This window comes from Falco biarmicus, chromosome 1, assembly GCF_023638135.1.
Source record: "Falco biarmicus isolate bFalBia1 chromosome 1, bFalBia1.pri, whole genome shotgun sequence".
Lineage (NCBI taxonomy): Eukaryota > Metazoa > Chordata > Aves > Falconiformes > Falconidae > Falco > Falco biarmicus.
The window spans coordinates 106533740-106550442 of NC_079288.1; the positions used below are offsets into that span (position 1 = coordinate 106533740).

A 16703-nucleotide genomic window follows, 5' to 3' on the forward strand; every position below is an offset into this window, starting at 1 on the left:
TGTCTAGCTCTTGTCTCACTGTTCTGGGAGAGGCTTTTAGTGCTTTGAATATCTTAGACCCTGTATGAATTAAGTGAAGGATTTGATAATGGCACTGACAAGGTACTGGAGTTATCTCGCTCCATGGAGTGGGAACTGGTCTGAAAATTAAAAGACGAGTTGTGATTTGACAATGGGAATTAAACGGCATTAAGTGATGAATTTTAGATACTCAAATATTTGTTTTAAAAACTTGGAGGGAAAAGGAATATCCAGAATGCACTTTAGAAAAGAACTAATGAAGACTTCAAGCCTTATTTCTTGAATGATCCTTGTTTTAAGGATACATTGAGTAACTAAAAGTGACAGACCAACCCACAGCTTGTGTGTACAGTAGAAAAAACAATTTCTCCTTCTAGAATCAGTAAAGTCAGCGGCAACTGTATTGTTCTCATGGCAGTTGCCCAGTGTAATGGGATGAAGGTCAACTTACCAACGTGGAGGAAAGCTCGCTAATCCTTGTCAGGTTATGGTCGTTCTTGTGGGTGTTAAAGCAAGCAGGTAAGTTCTGCGGTGAAACTTGAAGTGATTACAACTATTGCAGCAATTGCAAAGGAAAAAAAGAAAAAAGACCTATACTATAAATCAGAGTTGAATATTACAGTCCTGCCATTTATGCTGGAGACAAGACTTGCACCTGCAGTATGTGTGGTAACTTCCACGACTGCTGCAGGAGCTGCTGTATCGACATGTCTGTATCTCTGTGCTGGCTTAGCCATGTAGGTACCTCATGTAGGTAAAATTAACTGCATGTGAAAGGCTGGAGCACTGACGAATTAGCTGTGCACATGTAAATAGCTTTGTCTTACTGCAGCTTGGTTCTATGTAGCACCACTGTGCCTGAAATCCCGGTGTTCCCTTGGCTTTGCCAGTGCGCAGTGGCATCTAGGCTTCGCTCCAGCCGTCTGGGTGTGAAGGGGGGTGCCCAAAAGCAGCTGGTCAGTGGTGCTTGCGTGGCCTGCGCTGGCCAAGGAGAAGATGCCTGCAGCTCTGGCGCAGACACAAGCTTCGGGCCATTGGCAAACTCCATGGAATAAGGTAAGGAAATGGGTTCTGGGCAAGCGTGGCTGCAGCGGGAGCTGTCTAGGTGAGCAGCTCCCCAGTTTCCTGCCTCTGAGGGGACACTCCCATGCGCTGCAGTTGACACGGACTTGGTTCAGCAGGGCTGGAGGGCAGGAACCCTGAGGCCAGTTTTCGTTGCTAGCTGTCCTAAAGCAGCCTCTGTCCTGACATGGGGTACTAGTTCAGATGCTACAGTTTTAAGAGGTGCTTGAGAGCTTTTGGTAGAGAAAGAGCATTTAAAAAAATGAAGATAACATAGTTTCAAGAATAAACATACATGATGATTATATTTAATAATTGCTTATTTCTTTATACATAGAGTTGCTGGTGTCACTTTACAAAGTACACTGCTTTGGAATGGCAACAAATACTTTTTACAGGGTAGTGTTCAGCTAAAAAGTGCTTGTCTCGGCAGCTGAATTCAGTCCGAGGATCCTTTTGTGATATAGCCACTTATTTCAAGAGCTTTCAGTCAATGCACACAGATAAAACTGTTTCGATAAGCTGTCAAACTAAAAAATATGCATCCTGACTGCTTATCATCTTGGATATTACAATGACTAAGTAGCAACACTATCATGTCTAAAGGCACTTTTTTTTTTTTTTTTTTAAATGAGTCCCAACTCTTACCCTTACTTTTGAGGGTGTTTTGCTTTCTCTGAAACACGGATGTTTGTAATGAGCTTTTCAAGTTTGGAAAAGTTCAAACCTCACGTGCAGAGGCACTGGTCCTAAAGATACAAACTGATGAAGTATCTGAGGTAAACAGCTCTTCCAAAGACTTTGGCTTCTAAATTCTACCTTAAATATTGAGATTAGCAGAGGCTTATTTCTCAAAGTGGTGACTGTTGAATAAATCAGTCATGCGAGAGGAGGTCACTGTAATAGAACTGGTATTAAACAAGAGGCTTGCTTTTTATAGCACCACAAACCACCTTTGGTTAATATGTCAACTGTCCTTACCGTTGACCTGCCACTGAAATTCTGAGGGACAGATGTTATCAAAGTTGTATTTGGAATATTCCAGTTAGCAAATGTACTAAACACAATGTTTGATTTCTAAAATGCAATTAAATAGTATGCTAAATTAATTGCTGCCCTTAACACTCGAGACGTGTACCGTAACAGTGCAGCATTATTGGCCAAACGGATTGGTTAAGTTTCCTCAAGTCCAGTTATAAATGAAGGCGTCTCTGTGTCCTGGATAATGCCGCGTGTGGAAGGTGACCCAGAGCTCCGTTTCTGTAGAAAGTAATACTTGTCCCTTCCAGGAAAAAGGATTACTTTTTAGAGATTAGCTTTCTGTGAAGAAGTACTCAACGTTGAACCACATGATTACTACAAATCTGATTCAACTGTATGCCTTCACTTAGAAAAAGCAGTGTTTTTTAATTTTTTTCCACTTCTGTATAAGTTTTTAGCACGTTTCCTGGCTCTTGTACAACTTACGACTAGCAAAAGGAGTAATTAAAGAGTTTTCTAAATTGATAAATGCATACCATATGCTTTGAAGTGTTGACAGTTTGAAATCTGGCAATGCACTAAGAGAAAGAGTCAGGACTCCCAGAAGATTAATACCTGAGTGCAGAACTTCCTATCCTACAGCTCAATAAGTAAGCTAAATACTCAGAGAGAGGATGTGTGAGGTGAAACTGTACAAAAAGAGCACAGCAAAGGTTCACTAAAGCACAGCAGAATATTCCTCTGGCTGCAGTGGAGCTGTGGGCCAGCCTTCAGGCACCAGTGACTGTCCCTCTTAGAAAATAAGGAAAGATGAATTATAATTGAGTTTCCTTAACTGAGCAGCTGGCAGATCTCCTTGTGAACACAGCATAAGAAATCCACGTAAGAAGGCCCTCCATAAATACTCTTGTCTTCTACTAGGAACTGTCGGAAAAGCATCTCTGGCTGCTCCCGCTGTTTCACTATAACCAGCTGAAAAGATAAGAGATGTGTATTTTTAGGATATAGTTATACCACATGGCAGTACCCTCTTCCTCTGTCTATTACCGTATGCTGCTGGGGGCAGGCCGGGAACCCAAACTAATCAATCTCTCTGTTCCAGTATTTATGAACACAGGAGAGAGACACTAGTGTGAATTGAGGTTTCCAGATTTAAAATGGCAACCTCGAGACTCTACTACCTCTGAACAGTTTCTTTTGATTAAGAATGGGCACATTTGAGATGCTTGTGCCTACAGTGCATGCTGGAACTCACTGCTGAGGTACAGGAAAATTCCTGGTGTGGAAAAACTTTTATGGTTACTGATGAGTTCTGTCAAAACCGGTAGTGCTCTTCTGGAGAATGAGTTGAGGCAGAGAGAATTTACCTTCATAGTGTAGGGCTTCTGGCTCTGGATATGCTCCAGTATTGACTTCAGTTTCTTAGAAAATGGACTATCCAGGTCAGGCAGCGATGTCTGTTGGGAGGAAAGCATGGCAGGTGGTTGTATTCCAGTCACATCTCTTTCTTAGGAATTTAGTCAAGGCTAGCTGCTGATATGCAAGTTACTGTGGATTTCATTCTAAACTGGGAGATGCCATCTCCTTCACAAAAATGTCTCTCATTTGTCTAAACCATTTTTCAATATACAATAATAACTATATGAAAATTCATTATCATAAGAAATGTCAACTATTGCAAAGTGCTTTATTCCAATTTCAGCAATACACATTCATTAGGACTTTCAGTATCTGCAACAGTGAAAATTTAAGAAGGTTTAAAAATGTTGTGAAAGCTTCTCTCCTGTAAGCTTTTACATTCTGAACACTTTACTAAACTTTTATGTATATTAAGACACTTCTGATGTCTTAGCACCTTCTGCTGGTCATCTGTTTCTGCTTTTAGTTCAATGATGAAAATCTACCTTAGTAGTTTCTCAGATTAGCAGCCTGGCCTTACTAAATCATCAGTTCTGAAAAAGGGACTAGTCTCTGTCTACTCACAGCCTCCGCGCTGATGTGTGCAAAGGATGGCACGTTGAATAGCCCTTGGATGAGCTCGGGGGGCGCGCTGACTCCCAGCCACAGGAACAGACTCAGACCGTTGGCCAGAAGGAAGGCCCCTCCTTCTGACAGACGTTCCTCAGAGCAGCGGACAGCAGCTGGGACAGTGTCACTTTTCAGGTCCAGGCTGTGCTGTGGGGCAGAAATGCACAGGCGTTGTGGACTTGGTAACTTCAAGATGACTAAAGCTCTTAGTAGATACTGAAAAGTAACTATTGAAAGGTTTAGTACATCTTAGTGGTTCCTTTCCCGATTAGAGGAATTGGAAATCAAACCACCTCTTCTTTTCCAGTTACCACAGTGTGCGCAAAGGGACACCTGACGTCAGTGGGGAGACACTTGCACACTGTATTGATCTTTACTGAAGCTGGCATCTTTCGTTAACCTGGACAAAAACCTTGCTAAAAGTACAGTGAGATTCTTTGAGGATGCTGATGACTGACAGCGTTACTTTTCCATTACGCTAGAGGTTCCACCCTCCCTCCTCAATGTAGTTCAACTAGTAATTACACCACAGTAAAAACATAATCCAGCACGGTAGTGTAACACTTGCCCAGGAGACAGAATCTTTTCTGCATCTGCGCAATTATAAAACCACAGCACAGTGCAAATGGCTCCCCTGAAAATGAGCAGCTGTGCAGACAACATACTCACAATGGGCAGGAGCTGCGGATAGAAGAACAACTGTGTGTCGGCCACCCCCATAGCCATGACCAGCTGCCGATGGTAAGCTCTCTCGTCGGTTGCAATTTCTGGCCTGCCAACTAGCACACAGCTCTTCAGCAGACAGTTCATGTACACTGGCAGCACCTTCATTGCATCCGGAAGGATGAGCTGAGAGGCAGAGGAAGCTTGTTAGTTAATAGAGCCCATGTGCTTGGGAACGAGACCTGGACTTTCAAACATTTAAATAAACCGCTGCTTGTTTTCTTTGATTAAAGAGGAAAAAAGCCTAGAGAACGACTTTGTATGTGCCATTTCAAATCAGACAGGACAGGTCTGGATGTGAATAAATTCCAGTTTTTGATTACTGGAAGCAGTGCATGGTATGCGAAAGCCTTAGTCTTCTCCAAGCTGAACTGTCAGTACGTAGAGAGGGATAATGTAAAAGGAAACAACTGTTGCTTTTCCTAGAGCACTGAATTTTAAGTCATATAATTAGGATGTGCCAATAATTCTAATCTATACATTACATTCAAAAAGAAGAAAGAATTACCAAATACAGTTCAGAAGAGATTAAAAAAATAATCTAAATCAGATGCTTCCAACATTGTCGGTCCTTTGCCCTTCCTATTAACTTCAGCATTAATCTACAGACCTGCCAGCTGTTGTTCAGAAGTGTCAAAGCCAACCATTCCTGCCCTCTAATTATTACAGTGTCCCAAATCTAATTTCCTGGCAACTCAGGAATCCCCATCGCCTTTAGAAGTTAAAATTCAAATGCTTAGAGGATTTGGATTTAGTTCAGCCATCTTTGGGTAATTGTTTGAAACAGAAAAAGACCTGTTAGAGAGTTGCTGAAAGGATCTGAAAACACTTAACTGTTGGTTCAGTCAGACCTCCCCAAATGTTCTGAATATATAGAAGAACAGGCTGAAAATAATAGCAATGCCTTGACAGAATCTTCCATTAGCGTGCAATGTAAGTAATCAGGCTCCAGAGCTTCTACCTACCCTTAGTAAATAAAGGAGTTAACAGACTGTTACCTTAAGCACCATGGATTTCTAGCCACTTTGCCACCCGCGCCCCCCCCCTGGAGTTTGGCCCCATCTAGACCTCAGGTATTTGTCATTCCAGCACACCTGAGACACCTACCTACAAATTCAGATTGTTTGCTAAGATAATGTTATTTTCATTTTTTAACACCAACGTCTTATTCGTCAAAAATTAGAATACTGAAATCTTTAACAATGTAAGAAGAAAACAGGAAAGCTTTGTGAGTCAGCCTGTAATTCCAGCAGGAAGGAAGAGGCTGCCTCAGCTCCTCTGTGTGAATACGGTCATCAGTGGCCTCAGTGGCACTGCCATTTGTTCATCCTCCGTGTGTTGTAATTGCCACCATTGAATCCCACCTGTCATTCATTATATTTGAAAGAAAAGGGGAAGTCTGTCCTGAAATTTCCCTTTCTGGCACTGCTGATATTGCAGGGGTGATCGCTCAGCTGTGGCAGGGGGAGGGCTGAGTTCAGATGTGTTTTACCTGGCTTACTGCTGACGGGCTGGCACAGTTCTTCCTGTAGCATGCCAGCATGTGAGCTGTCTGGCTCACCAGGATCTCTCTGACCGTCTTCAGTGGCTGGCTTAGGATAGCTTTAAAAGCTACAAGCACAGAAGAATAAAAGAGCGTGCTAAAGATGGACACATACTCTTGAACTATCTATATTCTGCTAGCTTCTGGTTTTACTAACCTGATGGCTGTGGCTCTTTAATTTTAGCCTTGTTTTACAGACAGCATCTTGGAGGATGGTGATTCACCTTTGCCAACGCCCACCCCCCAAACCTCCAACACTATGCTAGGATGTCCATTCTATACTGTGCCTATACCGTCTGTGCATTACACGTTCCTGACTAACCTCACAAGCACTACTTGCATGGCAGTATGGCAACAATATCTAATACATTTGTCTTTTCAATCGTATAATACTTAAAAGTTGCTTGGGCTGGGAGCAGGCAAATTCCCCCCTAGGTAATCACTTCAGTTCCCTTTCTTCCACCCCCCCAAAGTAAAAAAGGAAACTAAATCAGTCTGTTATAGCTTTACCTGACTTAGCAAAGAAGTTGATAAGCGCATCTGTCTCACAAGTCTTGTAGACATCAGCTAACTGGGAGCTACAATTTAAACCTATATTGTGTATGCGAAGTCTTCTTTGTCCGCTTACTGATGTGTAAAGGACAGCACACTGCAACAGAGGAACAAATTAACATTTATTTCAAAATAAAAAGCTTCTGTCGTGCAAGAGCCACCTACTTTGTGCGTAAAAGGCACATAATTACTTCTGAAGATGGCTTTGCCTTGAAATGCTGCTGTCCTCTGTAGGACCAACAGACCTGTATTTTTAACGGAAGTATATTACACATTATAAAAGTCACTAATATTAAAATTATAAAAAATATTATGACTGATGGAAAGGGTTATTACTCTCACTTGTTACACCCTGATGGCATCATCTGAAAATAAGAGACCACTGAATGTAAATTGGTTAGTTATTAATTGTGTAATGTCTGAACAGTTCAAATAAGTATCTGAAAAGACATAATAGGAGAGCTAAAGAAGCTTGCTGAGAAGTACTCTGCCCATCACATCAGCTCTTGGTAAAAACACTGCAAGAAAAACTTCCCCATCTTGAAAAGCTGAGTGGTTCTTTTTACATGGGTAAGTTGCTTATGAAGCGACATGAGAGATTCTGCTAACCCATGTATCCTGCATCTACCGTGGGCTTCCATATTAAAAATTGAGGGTGTCATTTAAGAATTCCCTTACAACTCCAACGCTACTTCAGTGTAATGTATGACCCAAAGCCTGCAGGGCAAACGCAGACCCAGGGTACTGTGGTCTGCCTTGCATTAGATACTTCCACAAGTAGCTGTCATATGAAAGAGCTGTAAATGCAACATCTGCATGGCGTATGTAGCAGCACCATGGCTCTAGGCAGCAGCATTTCAGCCATACCAAACTGGCTGTTTCACGGTGCTGTTTTCTTACAGGGGTTAACTGCTGACATATGAAATGTATTTAATACTAAAACGAAGAGCCAACTAGCTGGCAAACTAAAAGGCAAGCAGAACAGAAAAAGTTTAGATAATTGTGTGGCTTAAAGTTTAAAACCTTGCAAGCTGTAACATTTTCTGTCATTAAACAAAAAAAAGGTCATGACTACACATCCAGAGTAGTAAAAAACCACCTCCCATTATCTGGCAACAGGTGGGATGCTCCCTGACAAAAGATGTTTCACAAGTCTGCTGGCCATTTACGCAGAGAAATATCAGTTATTGCCCAAGTGGCGTTTCTGGGAACCGTTGCACTGTGGACTAAGGCAGGAAGAAGCGAGTGCTGCGGGGCTCTGAGCACTCCTGTGCCTCGGACCAAGGGAGCAGGGCAGCCAGGTGACCATTTGCAAGGGAGAACTGTCACTGCACAGATCCCATCGCTGGTGGGTCCTGGGAAGTCCTAGGGTCAGAAGTGATGTTCGCAACAGAGAGCTGCTCTGGAACAGAGGTGTCACAAGGAATGCCACAGCAGTAGCGGTTTCCCTATAAGCAGTAACGAATCTTGTACTCCAAATAAACTTAGTGAAACAGACAAGAATCACAGCTGACGAGGACTCAGTGTGCATTTAGAAAGCATTTTGGTATCCCTGAATAGAACATGCGTGAACACACTGACTGTGGTGAGAGGCATTGTTTGTGCTTCTGAGGTGAGATGCAACCTTTGGCTAGTTAATTAAAATCTTTGTTTATTACTAGTATTATGTCATTAGACTCTGTGCAAGCTGTGCCTTGCTCACCATCAGCCCTACACTAATTTTTTCTGTTAAGGCTGCAGAAATTCTTGCTCACAATTTCGTGATGTAACATGTATGTAAGTGTTTTCTTACCTGAATTAGGGCTCCACTGTCTTCATTCAATTTGTCATCATGTTTGAACTCCACTGTCACTGCCTTGTCACAGTCAACTGCTGCCATCTCCACATCTGTGGTGTTGTTCATGTAAATGGCACCAAAGAAGTCTGTAGCCCTGAAGCCTACACCCAGATTAAAACAAAACAACTTTGTTAAGAAATGGCAAATAAAATTCACATTATTTTGTAACTTTCTTTTTATGGTCAGGCAATTTTGCCAACTGAAATGGGAACTGTGTTCCCTCAGGGATTTGCAGCCTCAGGGGGTCCCTCCGACTGCCCTTGCCGATGGCAGTTTTTGACAGTTGGGTGAGAAGGAGAAGCTGCTGGGTCACAGGTCTGCGCTGTGACTCCAAGCCTACCCAGGACTCTTGGCCTGGCCACTATGTGTCTGTGAAAAGTAGACACAGCAATGTCATTTGAAGTATGAAAATGAAGGAACATGTAAATGTGAACATGTAAGTGTCCAGCAGCAACACGTTGTTATACAACTCACTTGCAATCCAAGATGTATGTGTAACAATTAGAAGCCTTACCCGTATTTGAATATTAATTATTATGGAGATACATAAAGGAAGGACATTTTCATGCATTTTATCAGTTTATGCAGTTACCTTTCAAGAGGCACATAAACAAAGGTAAAAGTTTGCCTAATCTTACAAGTGATCTGTGCAGCACTGTTATTTGAAATTATGTATTGTCATTAATATTTTCATTCCCAGCCGGTACCGTTACCTGTGCTTGTCCGAACCCTCATTATTGCATCAAATCCCGTCTTTTTTTCGATGTCCTTCCTGAGGTCACTTAAGAACTGTGGGCTGTCAGCATCGAGCTAGAAACACAGAGCAAAAGCGGCGTTGCAGTTGGCCACTGGATGGCAGAAGCACAGCAGAAACCCAGCCTGCTCCCGCCCCGTGACCCCACCAGCAAATCTGTACTGTTCACACCGAACATCTCTCGTTTCCTTTCAAAAAGATTTTTTAAAAATGTTGATTGTTGTTTTGTTAACAATCCAATTATCCCCAGCGACATCCATCCTTGCCCTTAACCTTGCTGTCTAGCTAGGGTTTATGGCATAGCCTTAGGGACCAGAGTAGCCTTGCTGACTCCACAAAAAATGCTTTTGCAGGTCAGCTCCTGACATGAGAAAGTCCCCTGCTCCCCAGAGAGACACTCGTGAAATTTTAAACAAGTGTTACAGCTTTTCTGGGGGTCTTCTTCATAAACATTTTTTTCTGTATATACCAGATCAATGGACTTCCCCAACTCTGATGCCAGCAAGTTTCAGTAAGCAAATTTAATGTTGAAACAGACCAGCTTATTGCTGTTTCAAGGTAAGTATTTGAGCCTGATCTGTAATCTCAAAGTTTGAATTTTATCCCCTGGATTTTGTAAGTAAGTTTTCTAGCATCACTCTACTTTTATGTTAAATGTCAAAGCACACACTGAAACCAAAGAAAAACAACAAATCCCCAGGTGTTACTATCTGAAAGGCAGGAAACCTGTACCTGGAAATTGTTGTACTTGTACAATGTTCCTCCAGTGTACATTGTGACGAGACCCATGGAGGCTACGTCCACATACTGATTCGGGAAGAGGAACAAGTTCACGCAACAGCCATTAGCCACACAGTCCCTGGCTAAGGCCTCGTAAGAATTCACCTGGGGCTGGAAGAGTGTCTGCAGAGAATTACAAAATACAAGCATCGTAATGTTAGATACCATTGGTAGCCAACCGCAACCCAAACGCCCACTTGAAGAACAGAAGTTTGCAGTGGAATTTTTAAGCGAGGGCATGGATTTGATTAAAACCATGTTGCCCCTGCCCGTAACACCCGCATGCAGCGAACCAACTCGGTACGTTCTCAGAGAACTAAGTCGCTGAACAGGCAGCAGCAAAGGCTCTGGGTGGGCGGAATCACTTGCTGCTGGGTGGTTTCCTTCACTGATTGATAGGAATGGCTGCTCTACTGTAGCTGGGCTGTGGGGTTCCTGCAGGGCCAGGATCAATACATCACTGGGGCACAGTCAGAATGGGACTATTATATAATTAAACAACACATCTTTGTAAAAGAAAATAAATGAAAAAAGATAGGGGCCCTATTAGAGAAATTCAGTGTAATCGCAGTCTCTGGTTAACTCGATAGTAGAAAATACCTTTTCTTTATCTGTATTGAGTAGTTTTTTGTCATCTCTGTTTCTCAGCTTTCCTGGTGCCTCTGCAGTTGGCAATGAAGAATGGAAGATAAACAATTTTCCAGCACATTCTGCAGCCTGTCTCAAAGACACCATATTGACATATTTATTACTGCAAACATAAACAAGCCCAATTTTCATACATTGTGGTATCTCAGAAAGTAAACTTTCTGCAAGTTCCTCAGAGATAATTCATTTAGAGACTCAAAACCTGATGGAAGTAAATCCCAAAACGAACTGGGAAATTTATGGCAGTAAATAACTTAGTCTAGCACCCAGAGATGTTTGCTGACACATTGTTACAGTAATTTCTACATAGGAATCTAAAATCTTGATGAACAAACCTAGAAGTACCTCTCCCAGAGACTTTCCAATTGGATACAAGCATTATGCGACCAGTATCGAAAGTACAAATACTGAATTGGATAAAATAAAAAGGAAGCATAATTTAACAGAAAAATTATTTCTTCAGTTCAGGCACACTAGCCTTCACTATATTTTTATAGATGAGCCAAGTGTAACCTACACTAAAATGCAGGAGTATCAAAACTTGTGATGAGCATTTCCTCCTGTCACTAAGACATGAAGTAACTGCCAGTTTTAATCCAGTTTTCTCTTCTTATTTAAAGAACGTGGTATTTACTGAGACAGCAAACTACTGACAGAAACCCCTGAATTCCAAAGGAAAAAGTAACAACAGTAGCAGTACCACAGGCATCTCTGTACTATTAACAAGCTATTCCACCAAAATTTAGAAAATCCAGTTTATCTGTTGAGCCAGCTAATAGGAACAAACAGAACAAAACAGAGTATTGCAGTTGGAAGGGGATCTATAACAATCATCTGGTCCAGCTGCCTGACCACTTCAGGGGTGACCAAAAGTTGCAAACAAAGTGAAATGACAACTGATCAGCAATTTCGATCTTGTTGGGTGTTGAAGAAGCTGGGTGAAGGCAAAGGGAAAGAAGGAAGGAGGAAAGCGGGATTTGTCCTTCTCTTGCTCCAGATGTAACCACACGTCCAGGTTAAAACCACGCTACCCAGGACTACAGACACAAATCAGCTTTGGTGCTCTTTCTCCTCCAGATCTTAAGATGCTCACAAGATAAAGACAATCCACATTGCGAAATAAGCTATTGCATCCTTCTGGGAAAATGAGAAATCTCTTTGCGTGGCAGAAATGCAACTCAAGATAGTATCTTACTCCTAACAGAGCTGAAATTTCACCCCTAATATTTCAAGTATAGTTATATTTAATCACAAATGTCAATTTCTTCAATTCCTTTTAAGAAACATTCTGCTGAAGACTGAAAGACTTACACTAAATACCTATCTCTCATGATACATATCAGGAATTACTGACATTGATTGCTTTTGACAAATTTTCTAAAATGTATATATATATTATTTCTAAAAGTGTATTAAAATTAATATCAAATAGGAACACAATTCATTCTGTTCTTTTCAGACAATTTTTTCTTGAGCGCAGGTATATGTGCATTAACAATTCAACGTGAAAATCCTTACAAATTATAACTTCAAAATACTGAGCTAAATAAAAGCGTAAATAACAGCTGATTTCTTTTATAGCCAATATCAAGGGAAATTTACAGTTATGGTCCTTAATTTTGTTTTGTAGAAGTCAAGTATCAGGGAAGAGCATTCTGATGGAAGTGGTAACCAAATGCATGTTTTGCACATACACTTCTTGCAGTATGAATAAATAACAAGAAAACAGGTTTTAATTAAATATTTAAGAAACAGATTTGAGAAATATTGTGTATTTTCTGCCCCTACAACTCTTGTGGTGAACCGTGGTGGCATTCTTTTAATTGGCAGGGCTCCATCAGTATGTCAGCACTTTAGGGGATATCCCAGAAAGCAACTGGGGATGCATCTTGACCTGTGGAATCATTTTCAGCTGTATTCAAGCTGTGAGAACTTGTCAGTTAAGTGGAAACTCTCCAACCCCCTACCAGAGTCGGCCAGAAATATCTCGTTCTGCACAAGAAGTCCGCAGAAGCGGAACAGGCAGGGCAAAATCCTGTCTCACACTGACTCTTTTCCTGCCCTTCACACATGCAAGGCCCAGATATCTGTGCAAACATCCAGAGTATCTATTAGTTCTCTTGCAGTAACAAACCACTTTATTTCTCTCAAATACTGAATGTGAAGCCAATTGCTGCTCCTCACCTTCTAAACATCCATTCTACGTTGAAAAGGCTCTAGGGACTGGTTTCCCTCAATAAGCAAAATCTGGGAACAGATGTTATGCTTGTCAGTTTTGGCTAAAGCAGTTCAAATGTACTGGCAGAATAACAGAATATAGTGCTGGAAACAATCAGTGACTTTTTTTTCCCCTAATTTTCCACTGTGATTTGTAGGAGGACTTGGGACTGGCTTTTAGCGTACGGAATTTCTGCAGCTTATCAAGTCTTATTCTGATTAAAGAGCTGCTTCTTTTACAGATAGGAACATTCTAACCTTCAGTGCCTCCATGCCAGCCTGGATCACAGGAGCGAAGATGGTCTCACTCTCATTGGTGTCTGCAAACATCTCTGGAATCTGGTCCAACAAGCTACAAGAGACAAAAGGATCAGTGTCTCAACTGGTTAGAGTATTTGGGATAATCCCCAAACATACCTTGCAACATACTGAGGCTTCACACAGGATTATGTTTTCCATGCAAATTGACATTTTAAAAAAATATGAACATTGAGTGCTCAGTTTCTTAGGATTCCAGCCAGAATAAAACAAGATACAAATTTTTAATTCTATGAGATGCATTATTTCAAAGCTGGTAACATAAAGGAACATGCCAAAAATAAAAAAATAGCTAAAAAGTAATGAGTTCTAGTGTGCTGTAAGGACCCAAGAGGCCTTAGATCATATCCAGGTGTGCATCATATACATCACAAGAGAAAAACCATGCAACATGGCACACAGCCACAATCCCCTCCTCCCACTTCTGAAGCAGCACAGCTGAAGATGCATGGTTTACACCTGGCCTAAATTTGCTTTCACATTCAGCACTGGGGGGTTGTTGATACCACATTTTCATTGCCTCAGAGGTGGAAATACATGACTTGAAGCATCTGTCGGCTTCTCAAGTACTTTAATAAATAAATGTACCCCCCAAAAAACAGTAACACAATTGACTAAAAGGCATAATGTATATCATAAGCTTTCAGATCTTATTCTCGTATGGAATAATTATACTTTACTTGATAACAACAGATCGCGATTCCTGAAAGTTAACAAGGAAACCATCCAGCAAAGGAACAAAAACTTCTCCAACATCTGAGACCACCATCATCTGAGGCTGCGCTAAGCTGCTTTTTACATTAAAGAAGTGGAGGACCTTGTTGTAAGTGACAAAACCAACTTGAATTGCTGAGGATTCTTCTTGCTCTTCTCTGTAAGAAAAACAAAACCAACTGGTTATAATTCTGAAATTCTGACCTTGCAATAAAAGCTTGCTTTGAAATGCAAGGCTGCTTTAAGATGGTTATCTGTACTGGCAGCCATAAAGCAAACAACCACCAAGCAGACGTACTGGCCTCAATCTTTGCCTTAGGTCAAGTTGAAACACCCTAATAAAATCAACTGCTGTATTATTTACTTCTTTCAAAAAATATGTATTTATGTCAACTGTGCATCCCATCCAAGCAGGCAGAAGTCCCTAAGATAAAGAATAAACCATGTTGTCCTCAAAACACGGAAAAGAGAGAACAGGACAATTAGTTATCAGAAAACCAGCTTTATTTAGAATATATCCAGTGCCACTAACAATTGATGCCTTACAAGAATACTAACTTGAATAATGTCTGGTGACTTTGGAGGGTCAATCTCCTGCTTCAGCAGGTCTACTTTTAAGCTGCAGGAGCTGTTAGATCCCCCCTAGCTGCATATCACACAGAAAACACGCTATAGAAATTAACTCATTACTTCTGGCAAGTTCCCAGGCCACACAAAGGTAGCAAACTGCTGCTGTGAGCTACACCTGCGGGAATGCTGCAGGCAGCAGGCTCAGCCTCTGTTTTTGTGGAGGTAACACCTCTACGCAGTAGCCCACTCCACCTTTATTAACAATACTAGTTAGACCCTTACCGGGTTTGCAGTCCTAAGTTTAGTGAGCTTTTCCCTACAAGGCAGTGCTACAAAAAAGTGGTCTTCATTACAAATAAAATAGCACCTTCTTGTAGCAGGGTGTTCTTCCCATAAATGGCAAACCAAGCCCTTAGTGCAAAATATGCCAGATAGGAAGCCTGGGGTACTTGCAATTACTACAGATCAGCCCGTATGTTCTATACAGCCACATTACAAACATCTAAGCAGCCTACTTAACTTACAGCGAGATGTCACAAAACCAGCAAATACCAAGTCTGGCTTTTCACATTTTACATGTTTGAAAAAGTTTCATATTTGAAGTACAAAATTTGGAAATCCTCATTAAAGACCCAGCTATACCACTGAATTAATTTACAATCTGAGAGGAAATTATTTCATTTCCCTGTGCCTCAGTCTCCATTTGTAAGAGGGGAACAGCAAGAATTATTGTTTAATCTCACCAGGATGTAGAGCTATGTACCACAAAGTTATTTGAGACTGCAGCAATAGGAACCACAGAAACAGCCAAGCTCACTTTTTTTTCTGTAGTTGATAAAAGAAGTCACTTACGGAAGGTTATGAGTGTAAAAAATTTAGCACAAAGAAACATGCCCATTGACAAACATAATGTACACAGACTCATACAGATGTTACTATCACACCAAAAGAATTTCATACCAGAGCCCTGCCATAGTATTTCCAATTACTAGGCACTTAGGGCAAAAAAAGTACAATTCATCCTTCACTCCGACCTCTGAAGAAACAACAGAGTGTTAACAGCCACCCTTGAGCCTCCAGCATAGAAAAGCAGCCATGGTTTGAAAAAATTCATCCTTCTAAGAATGTAAAGCCTTGGCCGCAAGAAAATCCACGGCAAGGCCTCTATCCTGTTCCACTTCAACCAACATACTGCATTTCATGACTTCACAGATGCTTGCAGAATCAAAAGGCAAACTGAAGAGGAGAAATGGCAAATACATTTCTACTGCAATTCTTGTTTATTTTTTCTTACAGCAAATAAAAAAACCCCCACAACTGTCAGCCTTCTTCCTGGCTATCAAATCTGTTTGTCTTCAGAGAATTTTTTTTTTCATGAGCAGTTTAACAAGCTTCCTCTAAAACCTTCAGCTTGGGAGCATAATAATTTTTCTCATCTACATGCTTTACCTCTCATGTCAGTCTAGAATGTTAATCTACCATTCATGTTTTATGGGAACACAGCTGGATGAAAAAGAGGTGACTTTGATCTAAAACAAATCAGAATTCTATATTGAACACGCTCCATAAAGAAACATTTTAAATAATTCCTCTAAGATACACTAATTCAAATGGAAGCATCATTCCTCAATGTAGATTTCTAATCATTCCCAGCACTTGGACAGAAAATAGTTTTTTGGTAACATGATTAACGGGAAGCACTCAGGAGCTTGATGAAGACAAGGTATCATTAACTTTCTGTACATACACCACTTTCCTACTTCAAAGAGAAGTACCTACATTATCCCAGTAGTCCCCAAGGTTGCTACACAGCAGGTATTTGGGACAATTTTTTCAGATACTGCTTTTACCTGTGGCAGTCTGTACTACCACACTTCATTCCATTTCTGCTATCATAATTTTAAAGCAGGAGTCCTCAAACTTTTTAACCAGGGGGCCGGTGCGCGGATGAAGTG

General features: G+C 41.1%; 1 protein-coding gene across 4 annotated transcripts in view; it reads right to left on the minus strand.

The window, feature by feature from the left end:
• Positions 1-1360: 1360 nt before the first annotated feature.
• SEC24D (SEC24 homolog D, COPII coat complex component) overlaps positions 1361-16703 on the minus strand; it is a 58222-nt gene continuing 42879 nt past the window's right edge. For all 4 annotated transcript variants that reach the window (XM_056357325.1, XM_056357335.1, XM_056357345.1 and 1 more), the window contains exons 12-23: positions 14145-14336; positions 13405-13498; positions 10882-10998; positions 10234-10404; positions 9461-9557; positions 8703-8848; positions 6869-7007; positions 6308-6426; positions 4762-4941; positions 4048-4239; positions 3432-3521; positions 1361-3036 (exon numbers count right to left, since the gene is read on the minus strand). In XM_056357325.1, the coding sequence (XP_056213300.1) occupies positions 2896-3036; positions 3432-3521; positions 4048-4239; positions 4762-4941; positions 6308-6426; positions 6869-7007; positions 8703-8848; positions 9461-9557; positions 10234-10404; positions 10882-10998; positions 13405-13498; positions 14145-14336 (1678 nt within the window). In that variant the 3' untranslated portion in view covers positions 1361-2895. The remainder of the gene's footprint in view (positions 3037-3431; positions 3522-4047; positions 4240-4761; positions 4942-6307; positions 6427-6868; positions 7008-8702; positions 8849-9460; positions 9558-10233; positions 10405-10881; positions 10999-13404; positions 13499-14144; positions 14337-16703) is intronic.